Source organism: Miniopterus schreibersii (genome assembly GCF_964146895.1).
Source record: "Miniopterus schreibersii genome assembly, chromosome: 14".
Classification (NCBI taxonomy): Eukaryota; Metazoa; Chordata; class Mammalia; order Chiroptera; family Miniopteridae; genus Miniopterus; species Miniopterus schreibersii.
In genome coordinates this window covers 39,343,280-39,363,382 of record NC_138114.1, presented here as the reverse complement: position 1 = coordinate 39,363,382, position 20,103 = coordinate 39,343,280, and the positions used below count along the sequence as shown (strand labels likewise).

Sequence of the window (20,103 nt, the reverse complement as noted above, 5' to 3'; positions counted from 1 at the left end):
ACAGTTGTTTCCTGGGTCCTGTTTTGCCCTCACCACTATTCTTAGTCTTCTTTGTTCTTGTTTCCTGCAGACAGAGGGCTTGGGGGCAGATGCAGAGTCAAGAGACTTGAAGAAAGGAGGGTGTCACTGAAATACTCTCTCCTTGCAGCATCTGTGGCCACTCTGCTTTGTGTGCATGTGCGTGCGTGTGCGTGCGCGTGCATGTATCTCCATCCGTGCCTGACAGTCAGCTCCAGGGTTTTCCCTACACCACTTCAGGGCTGAGCTTAGCTGCACAAAGGGGCTGGGTGTGATGCCAGGGGGTACTGTCGCTAATCCTGTTGTAGATCCCCTCATGTCTGCGGGCTAGATGTGTGTGTTTGGGAGGAAGGGATTGTTAGGCAGTATTTGTTTGTAAAGCCACTTGCTCTTCAGATAATACTTGCACTAACTTCTATTTAAGCAGTGTGAGCCCCAGCAAAGTTCTTTCCCAAAGTGTCTTTGAAGCCAAGAGCCCATTGAAGGGAAGAAAGGCCCGGAGAGGGGATTAGTTTGTTCAGCAGCTGTGAATTTCAGTGGGAGGTTGATGAACTCGGGAGTCTTTGTTTAAATTAAAGGGGGGGAGAAAAAAGCCTCCGTTGGAGCGAGAGCCCCACTTGGGGCCCTGAACTAACACAAGGAGAAGTCTGAGCTGCAGGGAGCTGTGTACTGACTGCGAAGACTTTTCCCAAACACTTTTGGAAAAGGTGTTGTGAGAAGAGAAGGGGGCGGAGTGTGGGATTAGCATGTGAAATGAAGTTTTCATTGACTCCAGTGGGGGTAGAAGACTATTTTAATGGCATTTTGTTCTCTTATTTTCTCTTCTTGAGCTCTTTAGAGATATTGTTTTGCTAAGGCAGGCTTTCTTCCCCCTTCTTTCCAGTCTGCAGATTGCCTCTATGGGAGCCAACATAAATATTTCTCCTCCAGGAATGCGGGTTAATTAAAAGGAAATGAATGAGTGGAAGCATCCAATCCAGACCCACAATAGGCGAGTGCCCTGTCCTGCCCTCCCCTCCCACCACCACCAGCACCACCAGCGCTGAGCACGACCCTGTCTCTGTCTTTGCCCTAACCTGCTGCTAAGGCCAGTTGAGGCTGGGATTCTTTTCAAGAAAAGAAAGTCCTGCCTGTGTGTAGGCTTACAGGCCAGGGACAGGAAGGAGACTGTGTTTTGCAACCCCCCACCCCCAGTTCCTTGTCACTTCTCAGGACCTCCCTCTGCTTCTGCCCTACTAAAGAGCACACAAGAGGAGGGAAGGGGCCTGAGTTTCACTGTGCACCCCATGGTAACTTACTAGCTGGTGGACCAAACCAGACATCATTTCCAGCATCAGTTTAAATCTATAAAACAAAAGGTTTGACTAGCTGGCTTGAAGGTGTCTTCCCAAGCAGCCATTCGGGAGTTGTCCATGTTTGAAAAGGAAAGCACAGCCCTGGTAAGAGAGAACCTAAACTCCATGGGTGCAGGGAGGGCAGTGTGGTGTTCACCACTCTATTTCCACTCTGGTGTTTGTTGAATGAATGAATGAATGAATAGGCAAGAAAGGGGGAGGGGAAGCAATACAAATCTAAGGTAACTCAGTAATGTTTTCTTTATAGAACTCACATGAATCTGGTGTCAATCATACCCATGTGGGAACACAAAACAACCTGTGAAAGAACTTTCGGGCAGTATGACATTTCAAGTACTGACCTGGAGTTATCCAATATGAAGCACAAAAGTTCTGCTTTTATACTGACTCTCCTGGAGAATGCAGCTTCCCTTTACAACATTGTGCTTTTTAAATATTTTCTAGCTGCCTTGCCATATTTTCTTACTGTACACTATCAAAAAATTCTGCCAAGTGGGACAGCCAGGTTGGTATATGCTGCTGTTCACTGAGGGACAAAGAGCAAGTTGGGAGACTCAAGAGGCCCGATCAAAGCTGAGGGAAGAAGCAAAGGCCTTTTGCTGACAGAACTGGAAATGAAACACTAGGAAACCCTGAAGGGAAGTTGTCTCCTATATGGGAGGAAGGGGAACCTCTCTTCTCATAAGTGTTAGTGAACCAGAAGAGGTGCAGGAATAAGGCCAGGGCTTTGGGGTCTGACCTGGCCACTGTCTCAGTTCGGAATATGGGAGCCCTTGCACTCTCACAGGTTGGCCCCTGTTACTTACTTGGAGCCATACTCCCTCTGTGCTTTCTCCTGCTCTGGGAGATGCGGGATGAGGTTGTCTAGCATCTGACCAGTGCTCCTGAAGAGCAGACTCAGCGACGGCCTAGGGAGAGAGAGAGGGCTGGGAAGCTCCTTGGGCTACATAGTGTCTGTCAGGGATTGGCTCTTCCCTTCCCAGAGCCCTCTTTCATAAGCAAGTCCCTGCAGTACTGCTTCTCTTGGAGATGAGAACCAGGAGACTCAAGCACCGCAGCAAGCTCTAACTACTGAGGGAATGTATTAGTGGAAGATTTATGTGGCTTATTTATCAATCCTTGGCAGATTAGCCTCAGTCAGGCCAGAATAAGTAGGCCATCAGGGAAGTGAGGCTCTGGGGAGGATGGTATTCTGGCAAGGTGGGAGGGAGGGGAGGGCTACAACTTGTATCTTTCACCCACCTTCCCCTATGTCCCCAAGAGTAAGTTCAATACCTGGGGGTGGGGGGAAAGGGCACATATCACAGTGACTTCAATAAATTAAAAATCCACAGTACTGAACTTCCTATTTGTACTAGTTTACTTATTGAAGAAAAGTATCCAAGGCCCTGAATCCTGCCTGCTTGAGAACCAGATTAGTGAAGAGGAAGGGTCCCAGGTCTTCTTTTCTTATGACCTGCCCTTAGAGGTTCAAACCAGGGTCCAAATGGAAACTGGTTTTGTTGAGCTCAGTCTTGGCTCAGAGGAACAAGGATCCTTTGGGGAAGGAGAAGAGGTAAAGGTGGTTGCTAGGAAGAAATAGGTTAGAGGTAGGGAGAAGGTTACTTTAAAGGGTAGGAAATGACTGGTAATCTGACCTTACGTAATTACTAGACGTTGCCGGTATGTGTCTGGAGCACCTTGGGTGATTGTCAGGAAGGTCAGTGTCCCACTGGTAAAGTCCATTAGAGACAGTGTCACAAGGATGGGTAGCACCTTGGTTTTCAGCAAGGCAGCACTCTAGGGTTCCCACTTCCCCATCTTCAACCCTTGCCTCTAGGAACCAGCTCCCAAAGACATGATTTCCTGGGTCATTTTTCTCAGTCTTCAGGGAAAGAGGGTAAGGAAGAGGGGGAGAGAAAGCATTAGAGATTCCTGGGGAGAGCTGTTAGCAGGGAATCAGAAGCACAGGAGTGGCTCTGCAGAAGGAAGATGCAGCCGTGATAGAGACCTGGGCGCAGAAAAGGGGGGGCAGGGCGAGAAAATGGGCAAAAGAGAGAAGCCATGGCTTTTCCCCCAGGCGGGCCCTGTGTATTTGAGAAGGGGCCTTCCCGTTCCTAGGCTCCAGCCTAGGTCCCGCACTAGGGCAACAGGAAGGGAGGAGAGCCGTCTATCTCACCCTGGTCCAAACAAGATCAATAGCTCAAAATCTCAGAGTTCTGACTTAAGTGTGGGCCCCAAGGACCATTCCGACAGCTCCAGGGGAGCGCAGCAGAATTTGGGAAACAGTTTGGAAAGTGACGAGCTCCGGACATTGCAGCGTCTCTCTCGGGATCCCTGGGCTTGCGAGTGTGGGATCCGCATTCCCTAGGTTCCTCTATTACTGGGGTCTCTAAAAGAAGCCAAGGACAACGGGGAAAGGAGCGGGAGAGGAGACCCTTAGGACTTTCGGGCGGGTTTGTGCGCCGCGCCCCCCCGCGGCCGCTCCGCGCGGCTGCAGAAGTACTTGGTGACTCGCCGACGGCACTGCTCGCAGCGGACGGCGCAGCACCAGTGGAACTTGCAGTTGCAGCTGGACACGGTCTCGGCGCGGCGCTCCTCCACCGCCAGCCCGCAGTCCCCGCAGAGCCGGCGGCAGCTGCGACGCTCCCAGCGGCCCAGGGACCGCCCGCGCCGCAGGCACTCTCGGCCTTCGGTGCCCAGCAGTCCTAGCGTTTTGTTCTCCAAGCAGTAGTCTGGGGAGTCCTCCAAGTGCACCAGCTCCCGCGTGGAGATGGAGCGAAAGGTGTCGGCGATGGCGCCGCGTCCCGCCGCGCTGTTGCCAGCGCCTTGCAGCAGGTCCACCTTGAGAGCTGCGTGGTACTTCTCCTTCAGGTGCGCGCCCACCTCGCGGAACTCGGGCAGCTGCAGCCAGCAGGTCTGCGTGGTGCAGCTGCCAGACACGCCGTGGCACTTACACGTGCGTTTCATGGTGCCCTTCACCGCCTGGGGAAAGAGCAGCGGGCGGGCCAGGGATTACGCGTGTGGGGACTCTGCCTCTGGGCGGTTGTAAGGCGCCTTAGTATCTCGTTTTTCCAGACTGTTAAGTGAAGAGTTGCTTCACTTAGGGGTTGTAGTGGATGCAGCCGGCTGCCTAACCCCAGGGGCTGCAGGACTCACCTTGCGGCCGGCCTCGTTGTTGTGCAAGTTCATGGCTGCCCGAGCATCCTGTCCTGTCTCCAGGGCATCCACGAACTGCTTGGATATTGCCTCTCCAAAGCCCACGTTGTCACTGCAGCCTCCCCACAGCCACCCTTGACCGCCTGGAAAAGAGCAGGTGGAGGAAAGGTCGCTGAGCAGGTGGGGCAGAGCCGCCGACAGCCGTCTCTAATTGGGCTTGGAGGGTCCGGGATGGGGAAAGATTCAGGTTGGGTGAGGGCCTGGTCTCCGGATTGGTTTCAGCCTAGATTTGTTTTTGCCCGTTTTGCGCGTCCACTTCTAGCCGATCCTGTGCTCAGGACTCCGTGACGTAGTAGTTGCCTAGAAGATTCGCCGCGAGGCGCGCGCCCCCCTGCACAGTTTCTGGCCTTTGGGCAGAGTGTGCGGGTGCCCCGCCAGCGGCCGACCCCGGGAAGGACACAGTGGAACGAAAAAGGTTGAGGAAAGCGCGAGCACTGAGGGGCAGAGGGAGGAGCAGTTGAAATCACAGGGAGCAGCTCAGTTGGCAGTTGAGCCGGGGGACAGAGGATTAGAGAGGGCAGAGGAGGTCAAGAGTGGGGAGGAGACGGAGGCAGGCAGCGTGGAAGGATGTCCCCGCCATGTTTAGTGAGTGATGGCATTGACTCCTTGGGGAGTGTTGTCCCTTCCTCAGTATTGTGTTTAAATTAAGGAAACTACTCAGTAGGTGAAGGAGGCCCCGGCTACATTTAACCTGGTTTGACACACAGGGTTTTGGCTTAAACTGGTTCACCTGATTTCCCTTAAGATTTAGAAGAATGCCGCTCCTTGTCGCACCACCCAGCTACCCACCAATCTTCAGTCTTCACTTGAACTTTCCTGGCCTGCCCTACCCACCCCCAATATCACTACTCACCCAGTTGCCCGTTTCGGGAGTCATCACAGCCACAGTTGTCAAAATCCCCAAGGCTGCAGTTCCTAGTGAGAGTGTACATGACCCCAGCAGAACTGATGGCATGAACAAATGCTGTCTCCCGATTAGCTGGCAGGAACCAAAGAGTGGGAGAGTTAGAGGGAGGAGCTGCAACCCAGCCTCCCTCTGAGGGAGGTCCTGCCTCCCTTGAATCATTCTCTCCTTTCCCAGCTCCATCCTATCTCCCCACCTTTATAATGCACCTTACTCTCTTCCAGGGTCTACTCCAGCCCTGGTCTCAGCCCTACTCTTCTCCCCTCCCATCTTTTCAAGTCATGCACCTTATGATCAGGTGGCTAGATTTTTGTTGACATACATGGTTGTAAAGGATTTAGGTGGGAAAGAGCTTGAGGAAGAAATGGAGGAGGAGATGGAACTGAAGGCCAGGCTATCAAGAACCCACCCCCACTTCCTCCTGAAACATCAAAGCCTAAGAGGCAAGCACCACCTCGTTCTGAAAGAACCTCTGACTGCCAGCTTTGTTATTTACTGGCATGGCCACCCTGTCTTCTCCATGGGGATCTGGTCTCCAAGTCTGCTCCCACTTGCCTTGTACCTCTCTGCTGAGCCCGCTGAAGGAAGGGGCTAAGAGGAAAGAGGATTACGACCCTACCTACCTCTTGATGTTATTTATATTGTGAGGAAGCCTTTAGCTAACAGACAAGGTCCATCTGTTGAGCAGTGAGTGTGTTGGGGAGGAATGACAAAAGCTCTGTAGGTAGGAAAAAGGAGCTGGAGATGGAACAGAGAAGAACCCAGAGAGGGAGATGACCTGAGAGTAAAGACCAGGTGAGGAATTAGGGCACAGAGGAGGCAAGGGCCGTCCCTGGAGAGTGGGGCTCTAACCAGGGGCCAGGGGGTCCAGGGAGCTGTGGCCGAGGCTTTCCTTACCACTGCGAAGGCCACCGTGGCTGGACAGCTGCAGGGCTCTCTCGGGGCAGTTCCAGCGGTCCCAGGCAAACTGGTATTTACATTCTTCAATGCCGCTCTGGGCGCCCGCAGCCACGCTGCTGGAGTAGATCAGGTAAGCCTGCAGGGTCACAGGGGCCAGCGCTCAGGCTCTCCCATCCCTCCAGAACAACGACAGAGTGAGCACTTCACACATGCAGTCTCATTTAACTCCACAAATAGCCGTGTGAAACAGGAACCACTTTATAGATTAGGAACCGGAGGCTCAGAGAGGTGAAGTAAAGCACCTTGCCTAAGATCCCACAGCTAGCAAATACTAGCAGTTGGAATGGAGTTCAGTTTTATCAGACACTAGGCTAGCTATTCATTATACTATTCTGCCTCTCCAAAGTGGTCCCAAAGGACATAAATCACGAATTTTCAGATGTTCTCTTCCCATTACTATCTTAGAAAATAACGTTTTGAAACTGAAAATGTCCTCAGAAATAATGCAGTACAATGCCAGCATTGTGAAGATGGAAGACGGCACCCGTCCCACCACTACACGAGGAAGGTTGTGACTGCAGCCTGACACCCTGAAAGGCTGTCAACTTTTCTGGCTTTGGAAATTCTGGCTCTAAACTCACAATCAATACTCCTGAGTCCTTGTCTTGGCTCTAACACTAGTTTGCTTTGGGGTGTGTCACTAACCCCCTCTGTGCCACAGCTTTTCTGTCTGTAACAGATTCAGCATAATAAAAGATGTGGATATAATGAAAAGAAATTGGCACATACAGTTTTCAGTCAAGAAGCTAAGATTAGTAAAACCCAAACAAATCAAAGGAATTTTTTTCTTACCTTTGGACCAGTCATCAGAAAATTGTTCACTGACCTAGAAGAAAGAAAAACCACTGATCATAATGGAGAGGCACAACTCATTTCTGCTGCCGAGAGCTAGAAGGGTTACTTCAGGAAATAAGATTTATAGGAAGAAAGGGAAAAAGGTTTTGCCAAGGAAAAATTATGCATAAGGAATCTACTAAAGACAACTTATTTAACAAAAAGAGGATATGTACAAAAGGAGCTAGTATTGTGCTTTCTTTAGATTTTTAAAATTTCAGATACCAAAAATGTTGGGAGTAATGTTTGATCACTGCTTTGCCATGGGTGAGAAGAGAAATAGCATTAACTCATTACTGTGCACCAGATGCTCTACTCTCACTACTTTACATGTTGATTTTGTTAAAGCCTTACTATCACGGGCATTATTATCTCTATTTTTCAAATAGGGAATCTTAGACTCAAAAAAGTATTTAAGATCACCCAGCTTATAAGTGATTGAATCAGGATTTGAATCCAGATCTGTCTGACTCCACTGGACTCTGAGAAGGATAGTTCTCTAAGCGGAAAAATGTAAACAGTGGAATATCTTCCTAGGGATTGAAATAAATTACAAAAACAAATAATTTGACTCTGGAAAATAGTTTGGCTGTTCCTTTCAAAACTAAAAATGGACTTGTCATAGGATTTAGCAGGTCCATTCTTGGGCATTTATCCCTGAGAAATGAAAACTTATTTTTACTTAGGATCCTGTAATTGGATGCTCATAGCAACTTTATTTATAATAACCAAAAATTTGAAACTGTCTAAATGTCTTTCAAAGGGTGAGTGGTTAAAATAACTGTGGTACATCTATACCATGGAATACTACTCAGCAATGAAAAGGAATGAACAACTGATACGTACAACAACTTGAATGAATCTCAAGGAGATTATACTGAGTGATCAAAGCCATTCTCAAAAGGATACATACTGTAGTGCATGATTTCACTTATGTAACAATTGTGAAATACATAATTATAGAGCTGGAGAATAGCTTAGTGGTTTCCAGGGGTTAGGGGTGAGGGATGGGTGTGCTATAAAGGGGTAATGCCAGAGAGTCTTGTGATGGTAGAATTAAGTGTCTTGATTGTGGTGTGATTATGCAAAGCTATATGTGTGGCAAAATTTTATATAAAATTGGTGGTCTGAATGAACTTTATAAATATTATACTACAGTTGTAAGATGTTACGACTGGCTTGTATGGGACTTCCCTGCACATGTCTTTGCAACCTTCTGCCAGTCTATAATTATATAAAAATAAAAAATTCAATGTATACATACATAACCTGGAGTGCCTGAGATTTGGCAAATGGACTTCAGGATTTGCATTTGAAAATTAACCCAAATATATTACCTGTTATCTTTCTTTTCCCATTATAATGGAAGAAAGTAACATGGGAATCATTACGTATTGTTCCATGAAAGTTGGTCTACCCTGCAACTGTAAAGGCCAATAAGATGTTGGCCATCATCAGAAAACAGATTGGAAACTAAAGAGACTGAAAAAGTTCAGTCTCCTGTCAGAGGCCAAAAGAGCTTGGCTGGCTCTCTTCATACAAATCACACACACCTAAAATGTGGATAGTTTTTGAAAAACAGTATTATAAACTGGGAGGCTTCCATGTGAGAGAAGATGAAGAAGATTTGGAAAGAAATGTAATAGAATTTTAGAAAATCATAAAAGACTATGTAGTCTAGCAAAACTTTAAAGCTTGGCAGGCAAAATCAAGTTGACTGAAAAGTACTCCTGTCTTGGGGGCAGTAGTGCCGGCAAAGAATAAATGTAAGTTCAAAACAATTTAAATGAATTCACAATTGCTAAAACCATTATGGGTTTGCAGATAAATTTCTGATCCTGAAAGACTTATTGCAATGATCATTTCACGATATATGCACATACTGAATCATTGTATTGTATTCCTGAAACTAATATTATCTGCCAATTGTTCTCAGAAAGAAAAAAAGACTGTGTTTCCTTGTGGTGAGCACCAAAGGAGGAGGACCTTGTTTTTGATTAATGTGACAATGGCAAGATTTCCTTTTGGGGGGTAAAATATAATATGGATCACAGGAAATACAGTGAGTGTGTGATATCAGGAGGTAGAAAGAGAGCCAGAGAAGAAGGAATTGAAGTGTTTTATGGATACTAGCTATGGACAGTTGTATGATTGAAGGAAAGGTGCTAACAAATAATAGAAGATAGAATTTTGTTTAGCAGATGGAGGCCGATCTCTACACGGTGGGTCAAACAGCAACTCCTGGACAGAGGTGCAGGCTCCCCATTCCCCGTATGTACAGTCGCTGATGGTACCACCCACACTGGGCGTCACTCAAAGGGTTTATGTCTTCCTGAGCCCTCCCAACTATTCTCAGACCTTTTCTTGAACTCCAGGTTTGCATATCCAAATATATTCTTGACATCTCCATTTCAGTGTTTAATAGGCATCTCAAGCTTAATACATGCAAAACTGAACTCCTGAACTTCACGGCCACCATCCCAAGCCTGCTCCTTCTGTAGTCTACCCCATCTAAGTAAAGGACCGTCCCTCCTTCTCGTTGCCAGACAAAAATCTTAGACTCACCTTTGACTCCTTTCTTTCTCTCACACCATGTATTCAACCTGCCCTCAAACCCTGCCAGCTGCGGCTCAAAATATACCCAGACTCTAACCAGTTCTCAGCACTTTCGCTGCCACCACCCTGGTCCAAGCTGTCACTCTCTTGCCTCGATTATTGTTAAAGTCTCCAACTGATCTCCTTGCATCCACCTGTATTCTCCCATATTCTATTCTCAAAATGACCGGTCCCTTTAAAGACGGATCCCTTTAAAATATAAATCAAAAATTTCCATTCTCTGCTCAAAATCTTCTAGTAGTTTCCTATCTCACATAGAGGGGAAGCCAAATTCTTATGGTGGGCCATAAGATCCTATGCAGTGTGGCCCCCAGCTCCGCCTCTGGCCTAATCCCGCTGCTCTCCCCTTGCTGACTGCTGCAGCCATGAGGTCCCCCGCTCCTCAGACACGCGGGGCACTGTCCAGCCTCCGGGCCATCGCACCTGCTGCCCTCTGCCTGGAGTGCTTTCTACTCAGACACCTGCATAGCCTGTTCCCTCACTTGCTTCAGGCCTTTTAATCAAATGCGTCATCCTCCTTGAACGGTCCCCCACCTCTTTTCTCTGCTTCATTCTTTTTCTCATGGCACTTTCAGAATCTGTACACCATGTTTTACAACTTTATAGTTTTACCTTTGCCTCCTCCCACTAAACTGTAAACTTCATTAAGGCAGATTGGAGGGGGTGGGGAGACTGTTTTGTTCACCAAGTCTTACCAGTGCTTTGAACAGCGCCTAGGGATAATAAGGATTTAATAAATTTACGCTGAATGAAAGAATGAAGGAACTCACACTTAGGGGTGGGAGCGGGAGGAAGGGCCACCTGAAGAAACTCAGAAGGACAACTATCCAGAGAGAGAGGGGAATAGGAGAGAATCCCTTATCTATGCCCACAGGCTCAACTACCATGATTATGCAATGTCTCCCAAATCTTCACCCCCATCCCTGACTGTCATCTTGAGATCCAGAGCTGCATTTCCAACTGAATGCTGGACTTCTCTACTGGGCATGTTTCAAAATCGTGAAGGCAATATGTCTAACAGTCAACTTATCTTCCTTTGCCATTTCTCCTGACTTGACCATGTTTTGTTAATAGAGCCACTGTTTCTCCACATTTTCCCCAGTCCATTCTCACCATCTAATCAGTTAGTGAGACCTATGTGTATTTTACCTCTATCATAGTTTTCACTTGCCAATTCCCTCCTTCCTCTTTCACTCTCTCAGGGACTCTCACTGTCACATCTTGTTTGTGGCCTCCAACTTAGACCATTGTAGAAGTCCCACTAACTGACCTCTCTAGTTAAAGTTTTCACCCCATTCCAATCCAATGTCTATTCAGTCTGCAACTAGATCAGTCTTCTGAAAGGCTGATCCTGATATCATCCTGCTCAAGAGTCTTTCTTAGTTCTCCAACTCAAGGCACTCTGACCATACATACCTTTCCAGCCTCATTTCCCATGGAATAGCCCTACTTGTCCAATCCTCTAGTCAAGCTGAATCAGCTGCTATTCCTGGACACCGTACATTCATACCCCTACACCTGTGCTCATGCTATTCTTTTACATCTTGCCTACTCTTAGTATTTGCAACCAGTGGTGCTGGAACAGCTGGATATCCACATGCAAAAGAATGAAGTTGGGCCCATACCTCACACCATATACAAAAATTAACTCAAAATAGATCATAGACCTAAATGTAGGAGCGAAAACTATAAGACTCTTAGAAGAAAATGCAGTTATTAAGTTTTTATGAACTGGGGTCACGCAGTGTTTCTTGTAAATATGATGCCAAAAGCACAAGTTTCCAAAGAAAATACTGAGAAACTGGACTTCATCAAAATTAAAAACTTTTGTGCTTCAAAAGGCACCAAAAAAGCCCTAGCCGTTTTGGCTCAGTGGTTAGAGAGTTGGCCTCTGGACTGAAGGGTCGCAGGTTCGATTCTGGCCAAGGGCACGTACCTTGGTTGCAGCCTCGATCCCTGGCCCTGGTCGGGGTGCATGCAGGAGGTGACCAATTAGTGTGCCTCTCTCACATCGATGTTTCTCTCTCTCTCTCAGTCTCTCTCCCTCCCACTCCCTGTGAAAAGCAATGGAAAAAATATCCTCGGGTGAGGATTTTTTAAAAAAGGCACCAAAAAAGAAAGTACAAAGACAATCCACAGAATGGAATTATTTGCAAGTCATATATCTGGTTAGACACTTACACTCAGAATATATAAAGAGCACTTATAGCCCAGATTCTGCATATGAATGTCCAGCATTCGGTGTTTTCTTTGAATAATAGGCTTGGTTTCTCTCTACCCTTTAATCTCATTTCTTGAGGTCCATAAACAGTCTCTGGGTTTATGAAGCTCTAGTTGGCCTACTTCAGGAGAGACGGTGTAATTACTGTAATTGGGGTGGTGGCCCGGGGGAAAGAAGAAGTGGTAGCGATGAATGTAGGTGCACATCTCCCTCTGGAGATTTGGCACAGAGAGAGTACGGGGGGGGGGGGGGGGGGATTAAGGGGAGGGACCAGAGTATGGAGCTGCCTGGAGCTGTAGCTAGAAGGTGTTCACTGAAGCAACTTGTTGTTAATTCTCACCCAAGGATATTTTTCCCATTGCTTTTCAGAGAGAGTGGAAATGAGGGAGGGAGGGGAGAGAGAGACACACACACACATCTATTGGTTGCCTCCCACACACACCCCAGGATTGAACCTGCAACCCTTCAGTGCGAGGGCCAGCGCTCTAACCACTGAAACACTGGCCGGGGCTGAAGCAAATTTTCTTAGAATGAATATCTCACAGCCAGCTTTTCACCTCACTGAACCGACAAGATGCCTTGGGCCCAGGACAGCCCAAACACAGCTCTTTCTGAGCAAGTTTTCATGTGCTTCTCTCTATCTGCTACAGCACAGGATCCACAGAACACACACACACACACACACAGTTACAGAGAAGACAGGCCTTACTAATCACTGGGGAAAAATATCCCATGGGTTCAAAAGTTTTTACTACCCTCTTGGACAATACCCAGGGATAGGTACAACTCACCGTACAATTAGAAAGAGTTAAGTTTTAAAGTGCAAATGCTTTTCAAGGGTGAACCGCGTGACTAATTCTTTTAGCGTAAAATATAAGTAATTGAAATCTGCTCTTTCCTATTTAGCTAAGGGGGGGATTTAGGAAGTAGAAGTCACAAGATAATCTGAAGTCTTGTAGAGAAGAGAAGTATTCGGAATTTCAAAGACAAATTTCCTCTTACTTAAAAATGTATCGAGCGGGAACAGAGGCGATGTCGGAGGGGAGCTCTGTTTCGGCAGAGCCATGGCACAGAAGCCAGGTTAGGGTGGCCGAGCAGTTAGGAAACGAGAACAGCTAGTGCAGGCGCATTGAAGGAGTGTGGGTGGCCTTGAAAGGAAAGGGAGAAATGCAGGGAAGACTGGGGCCAAGTGAAGGCTTTTTCAAGAAGAGTATAAAAGGGGAAATTAAGGAATATACAAGTTTGGGTCATATCCCCATAGTCATTTCACCAATTTAAACTCCATCTGGTTCTTCAAAGGGAATTCAGCCCTATAAGTAATCCTCAAAAAATTATTTATAAATATGAATTTTCTGTATTATAATGCAATGCCCTAAAATATATTTTTAAGAAGTCTCATAAGCCAGTTGGTTTCTTAAAGATAAACAGGGGCGTCCGTTTGGGTAGTAGTCCTTGCATTGCAATTTACATGAAAATCCCACAGAATCTCAAATCCAGTCCTTGACAAATAATTACTGGCAAAGGCCATATAATGGTCTCCGCCAAACAATCTCAGGCAGATTTTTTCCCAGGCAAATCACAAATTTTCAAGGGATCATCTTTTGCCCTGAAAGTGAAATGACATTTGTGTTCCGGGATATTTTATAGAGAGATAGGTTGTCCTCCCTTGTCCCCATTTCCTTCCTTCTTTATGTATTGTAGCAAACTCCGCTGAGAAACACTGGGCTACAAAAAAGCACTTCGGCACTTAGCATTTAAATGAGGCCTCTAACTGGGAATAAGCTGTGCTCATTCTCCGTGGTCTCTAAGTGAGAGCTGCTAAGGAACAGCTCCAGCCGCTGTCCCCTGAAAGCCTGGGATTGCGGGGACCTCGGCCAGGATCATTATGGACGCAGAGCATTGTGTTTTGTTTTCTGACCTTGTTACCTTGGTCCCTGTAGTAGACTTTAGAAAATATTCCCTTTCTCAGTTGCATTGATGGATGCAATAGTGGTTTAAGTCAGGATCGAGAGGTAGGTATACAGGGTAACTCTAAGGATTGTCCTACAAAATGACCAGGTGAACGGTCCAAGAGGGACAATTGACAGGCTTTGGCACTTTGCTACCATTTTCACTACTTAATGGAACGAAATCTGTGGATGGTAAAAATGGCCTCTCCTCAGTCTGATGTATCCATCAATTTCTGGTTTGAATGACTTCTCTCTTTATTAACTTGTGTTCTTGATTTCTCACGCTGAGTGGGAGCGGGGGGTCATATCTGTATGATGTTCCCCAAGATCCCACACGGGATAGTGGGTTCCTTTTCCTACCCCTCTTCTTCCTGTTTTGAGCCGTGGCAGTATTTGGAAGATTTAGACTAAAAGAATACGTGCAGTTGAAAATGCTACAGAAAGTATACATGAAGCAAGTTTAGGCAGGGCGATCACTGGTGAAGCTGACTATTGGGGTTTATTGTATGTGCTGTTCTCTCTGTGTTTGAGGAAGGAAGGAAGGAAGGAAGGAAGGAAGGAAGGAAGGAAGGAAGGAAGGAAGGAAGGAAGGAAGGAAGGAAGGAAGGAAGGAAGGAAGGAAGGAGGAAGGAGGAGGGGGAGGGGGAGGGGAGGAGGGGAGGAAAAGAAAAATTTCATAGTATAAAAGTAAACAACAGAATGCTCCTGAAGCAATATTCCATGCAATATGGGCTCCACCAGACACCTTGCAGGATAATAGGACCAATCTATTGGTTTGCTATTTATTATTCTGGATGTTGGTGTGGAAAGGAAACTTCCAAGTCTGATATGGTGAGCCTGAAAAGCCTGAGTAACGGAAAAGGACTGGGATTTATGGTAGCAAAAGAGAATTACAGGGATCTTGGTTTAAAATATTTATTAAAAAATACAATTTTTGTCTGTATCTAGTTGCATATATGGGCAAATTACAGAATCACAGTGTTGAATGAAGGGGAAATTCTTCCTTAGGCAGGATGGTTTAAGGTTGGCCTAGGAAACACAAGAATTTCATCTATAGAGCTGCATAGAAATACTGAACTATTGGCCTACTTACAGGGTCTACTGAGACCACTGGAACATAGCCTCAGTCTGTGCTGGTACTGGAACATGCTCACGGTGGGAAAACAACCGACTGAGAAAAGTGAATTTGTGCTGGACGGATAGCAGTAAATTTAAATGACCTCCTTATGGTCTGATTTCTCTTGGCCTGGAGGAAACTCTGACCTAAGAAGCATATCGAGATGATATGATCAATCACAAGGACCTACAATAAAGATTGAGAAAAACAAACCATAAAAGTTTGTCTTATAAGGAGACTAGCGAGTCTGTCCAGAGTGGATGATAGTTTTTTTCAAGAGGCCCTTGGAGTGTAGGCTTATTTCAAATGGGAGGCAATGGGGAATGTTATTTATGTGAACCAAGCTCCGAGTTTCCTCCAACTATTAACCCAGTCTGGTCTTTTACCTGGGAAGAAAAATCTGCTTTCTGAAAAAAATGAGGGTTTAGCCTAAGAAAAACTGTACTGACCTCTCTTTCTAAGCCCTCTGAGTTCTCCTCTACCTCTGATGGAAATAGAGTAAGTGGAGCCCAGAAAAAAGGGGATTTTATTAACAGTTCCACGAGAGATTAGCATTACCCAGTATAGAGCAGCATGAAAGCAATTGTCCCAGCTGGGTGAAACGAAAAAAGTAAACTCCTTCCAAGGAAGAGAGAGGGTTTGGATTGAAACTCTTTTTCTTCTGGTCCTTTTTTTTTTTTTTTTTTTAATCCCCTTTACCTCTATATAATATCATAAAAAGGAGATCCTTCTTTGAGTCATACTATCACACACACACACACACACACACAGACGCGCTGTCCCTCCCCATCACTTGTACAAACTGGTTTCATAAGAAAACCTGTAACAAAGTGTCTCCTCCCAGGACCTCATAGCCTTCGTAAATAATAATAATAACAACAATAGAAATAGATTATTATTGTTGTTATTATTTATAGCAAGAGAAGTAGAAACTCTGAAAGGAAAACATCAGGTCCCAGGTTGTTGAGATCAATGACAAAAGTGGGAACTGAGCTTCTCCGATCACGCCTCAAGCCCTTAGAACTCCCTGCACCGCAGCCAGTAGCCCAACCCTGCTCGGACTTACCCCACGGATCCCTGCTATTTTTTTTTTTATGGACTATGAACTTTATTAATCAGAGAAGCTATTAGGCATGGGATCCTTTAATTGGCATATTATATCCCAGGTTGCAAAGCGATTTCTCACACCTGACTTTGTTTCCCTAACTTCAGAGATTCCCAGCCTCTGCGAGGATGAGACAAAGGTTAGTGGGTCCTCACTTGAGTGCCCTTGTCCTTTTGGTTTTTGTTAATGGGAAAACTCAAGAAAAACTTAATAGGAGAACGAATTACCATGAATGCAATGATTTTTAAGTGAGTGTGTATTTTACTGGTCGTAACATACATTTGAAAACTTGTTGCGCATATGCACAGGGTCAGTTTAGCTCTCGGTGATGTTTGGTGAGATATGGATGCAAAGACCTCCCCCCCCCCCCCATAACCGAGGGCTTTCTGATCAGGGGTTTTGCATGTCATCATCATCAGATGAAATTTCGGGAGCCACAGACGGGTTACTCTAAAAACGTACATGGAGAGGACCATGGGATGATGTATTTCAAAAACTGCTTTAAAACATGAAGATTTCAGATAAAGTCTTGCTCTACTGCAGAAAAGAAACCGACCTTAAGTCCTTTGGAAAAGAGCAAAGGTAGTGATCTCTGTAAAGAAAGGGAGCCAAGCCATGGAAACCTGTTCCCCGGTGCGTCTTTCCGATTCGGTGACTGAGTTGAGGAGAGAGAGAGACAGAGAAATGGACAGAAATGGAAAGACCCAGTATCATATGAGACATCATTTGGAGTCACATGAAGGCAACAGTTGAGGAAAAACCTGTTCCAGGGCCATTCATTCCAGATGAGTCAATGTGTTGGAAGTAGAAAGTCAGATTGGTCCATCTCTGGCCACCATTATAGGCGTCACCACTTGCTCGGCTGTATTGTGCTTTCCCATACTCTTTTCTTTTTTTTGGGGGGGGGGGATACCATTAAGAATTAAGAAAAAAAATTAAAAAAAAGATTTTTCTCAAGTTTCTAAAGGATAATTCTTTCCAAAGGGTCCCAACAAGAGCAAACCGTGGAGAACGCTTTCCCCCTGTTATTTTGCAGAGCGCCCTAGTGAAACTGCACATCGGAGGCACATGTCATTTCATTCTTTCCTTTCAAGCCCAGAAATTTCTGCCGATGGGCTCTTTTTGACAGTAATTTCAAGCGAGCCCACAACTGAACAGCCAAGCAGAAATTGTGGTTCTCTATTTGTTAAATGCTTTTGAGGTCCTCACATAAAAGGTTAATGATAATGAAGTGCTAAGAGAAACATCTGAAAGCCTGCGGTTGGCCAAATTTCTCGGCGTGGCACAAAGGGAGAGATGACCTCACGCAAAACCCTGATAATTCCATTATAAGAATCATCAAGAGTGAATGCGAAATTTAAAAATCACGTTTCAAATGCTACCAAACCCACCAAACCCTTGGCAAAGTAGAAATATTTCATTCAAATTGGGGCTTATGGGGGGAAAGGCAATTAAAATCTAATCGCATTATACAGATTTGTACATTTTCTCCTCAAAGTCAGGCAAGGCGGGGAGGGGCTCTTAAAGCCTGTTTTTAAATTAGAACTTCCTTTCACATGTCTTTTTTCTTCTTTCTTTTTGAATCCAGACACTTGAATTTGGACAGACAAGCAACCCGGCCACCTTTCAGTGTGGCTGTGTCAGTATCAGAATGAAATGAACATGACCCCTCCAGCAGGGAAGGGACACACAGTAAAGGTATTTTTTATAGAACAATTCCTCACACTGCCCTGGTGACTGGGGGAAGGAATCTCGTGTTTCTCTTTTGCTGATACTGAATCAGCTGAAGAACACCATGGCCATCAGGAGAAATGCTCTGAAATAAAAACGCTCCCTTTGTCTTTTTGTTCTCACGAGGGAGACAGAGAAGAAAGATTTTTTTGAACAAGAAATATTTAATTGAAATACCAATTTAAAACGGACCAATTATTTGGTGGTTCAGTATATAATCAGAAATGTTGCAAATTATTGCATTAACTGGCAAACAGTTGTATCAATTTGGCATACATCTTATCAACTCTCTAATAAAGATGGCTATACTCATTTATAATAAGAATGCACTCTTAATTAGCCCAAGAAGCTAATTTCAGCAAAGAAATTCCTATTTTTGCTTCCTCGACAGCTTATGTAGCAGTTAGATTCGTATCTTGGTTAAATAGACGGTCAAAATGAAAACTGATAGAGAGACTGAGCTTAGATCTTAACTGAGGAAAAAGCCCCAACACCCGAGCAACATGCATTTCCTAGATCTTACATCTGTAGGTTACTGTGTACTCGCTTATTAACTTTCCCATGTATAGATACTTTATGTGGTTCCCAAGAGCTAGGAGCAAATGATGATCGTTTCACCTATCATTTGCACAGTGGTTTATAGTTTACAAAGCACTTTAACACACGTCATCTCATTCGCTGAGCAATTTAGAAAAGTTTGTAAACTGGATAAATTAAACAAATTTGTGGAAAAGTTTAGATTTCTAAATATTTTATTTCAAACATGTTTGTTAGCCCAGTACCAACTCAGTAGCTCAAGTTAATTTCTAATCTCAGGAAGTGACGATATGAGCTGTTACTTAGAATATTCGGAAAACATTAAAGTCAGACAGTGCAAAATAAGATCCCACTGAACTTTTGTCTTCACCTCAAAGATCAGATGCAACATGCAGTAGAACTTGCTTTGGAGCACCTTCTTCTTCTCCATAATGCTGGAATCAGGGTTTGGTAAAAAAAAAAAAGGGGGGGGAGGGCTACTGTCTTTCCCCCAAGGCCACTTAGAATATTTGTGATATAGCAATTTAGCAAAATAGGAACCCCCCACCTTTTAATTCTTTAATTGGTAGGAGCCTGAAGATTTACTGAAATCAGCCATAAATTCGGAGAGCCCTACTCCCCGGGAAGGTTTTCCTGGGGGAGATCCCGAGGCGTCCTACACTCCTGGAAATGAGAGCGAGCGCTCTCCCCTACGGCACAGGCACTGGCCCCGCTAAGTCCCAGGTTACTTACCAGCTATGGCTGAGTTGGAGGGCACAGGTGAAAAGAAAGATGCACACAGAAGGCTTCATAAGCGACATAATCCTCTGGAGCGACAGGGAGAATCCTAAAAACTTGGGAGACAGTGGTGAGGTGGGAAGTATCCTCCTCGCACCCCAACTCCCTGGTGTGTAAGCGATCCCAATGGAGTTAAGGGGAGGTGAAATGGAGCTGCCAAACTTCCCAAGAAGAGATTATCTACTTAATTAAAGTTTTTCTCCCCCTCTAAGTCCTTCAGCCAATCAGGACTCAAGTGCCAGAGAAAGATTGAGTCGATCAAAAGAACACTCCAGGGTCCTCCCAGACAAATGCAGAAGAAGGGGACCAGGAAAGGGGGACAAAGAGAGGAACACGGAGAAAGAAGACAAAGCAAGAGGGGTGGGGGAGGAGAAGAGACACAGCAAATCCCTCCACAGGCTCCCTGCGTGGAGTCGCCCCCCCCTTGCCGGTGCCCTGCCACCCCACCACCTGCCCCTCCACGCGCTCGCCAAGGCAAGGCAAGGCGCCCGAGGAGGGCCTGGTCCCCAAGGGGGCTTGCAAGGGGCTGTGCTGTCCCGGTTGTCCTTCACGGGGCTGTGGGACTTAACCTGCATTTAGGATGCCTCTCTCCGGAGGAAAATATACCACGTGCCAGGTGAGCCCCGGCCCTCTGATTTGAGGGTGTGGGGACAGGGCCCAGCGCCTCTGCGTTCCTGCTCCCAGCTGGAAAGAAGCTTGGAAACGTCGGGGAGCCTGGCGGCTTCTCCCTCCAACTCCACCGTCAGACGCTCACCTGTCGGCCACGCACTGCGGCCTCCAC

The 20,103-nt window shown here is 45.9% G+C and overlaps 1 protein-coding gene across 1 annotated transcript; it reads right to left on the bottom strand.

Annotated features, from left to right (window-relative positions):
* Positions 1-1,591: 1,591 nt before the first annotated feature.
* On the bottom strand, positions 1,592-19,475 carry WNT8B (Wnt family member 8B). The gene is made up of 6 exons (XM_081157886.1): positions 19,278-19,475; positions 7,228-7,261; positions 6,373-6,511; positions 5,425-5,550; positions 4,512-4,654; positions 1,592-4,337 (listed from the first exon to the last, which is right to left on the bottom strand). Exons 1-6 carry the CDS (start codon positions 19,343-19,345, stop codon positions 3,792-3,794), a joined length of 1,056 nt encoding a protein of 351 aa, XP_081014012.1. The 5' UTR covers positions 19,346-19,475; the 3' UTR covers positions 1,592-3,791.
* Positions 19,476-20,103: the final 628 nt, after the last annotated feature.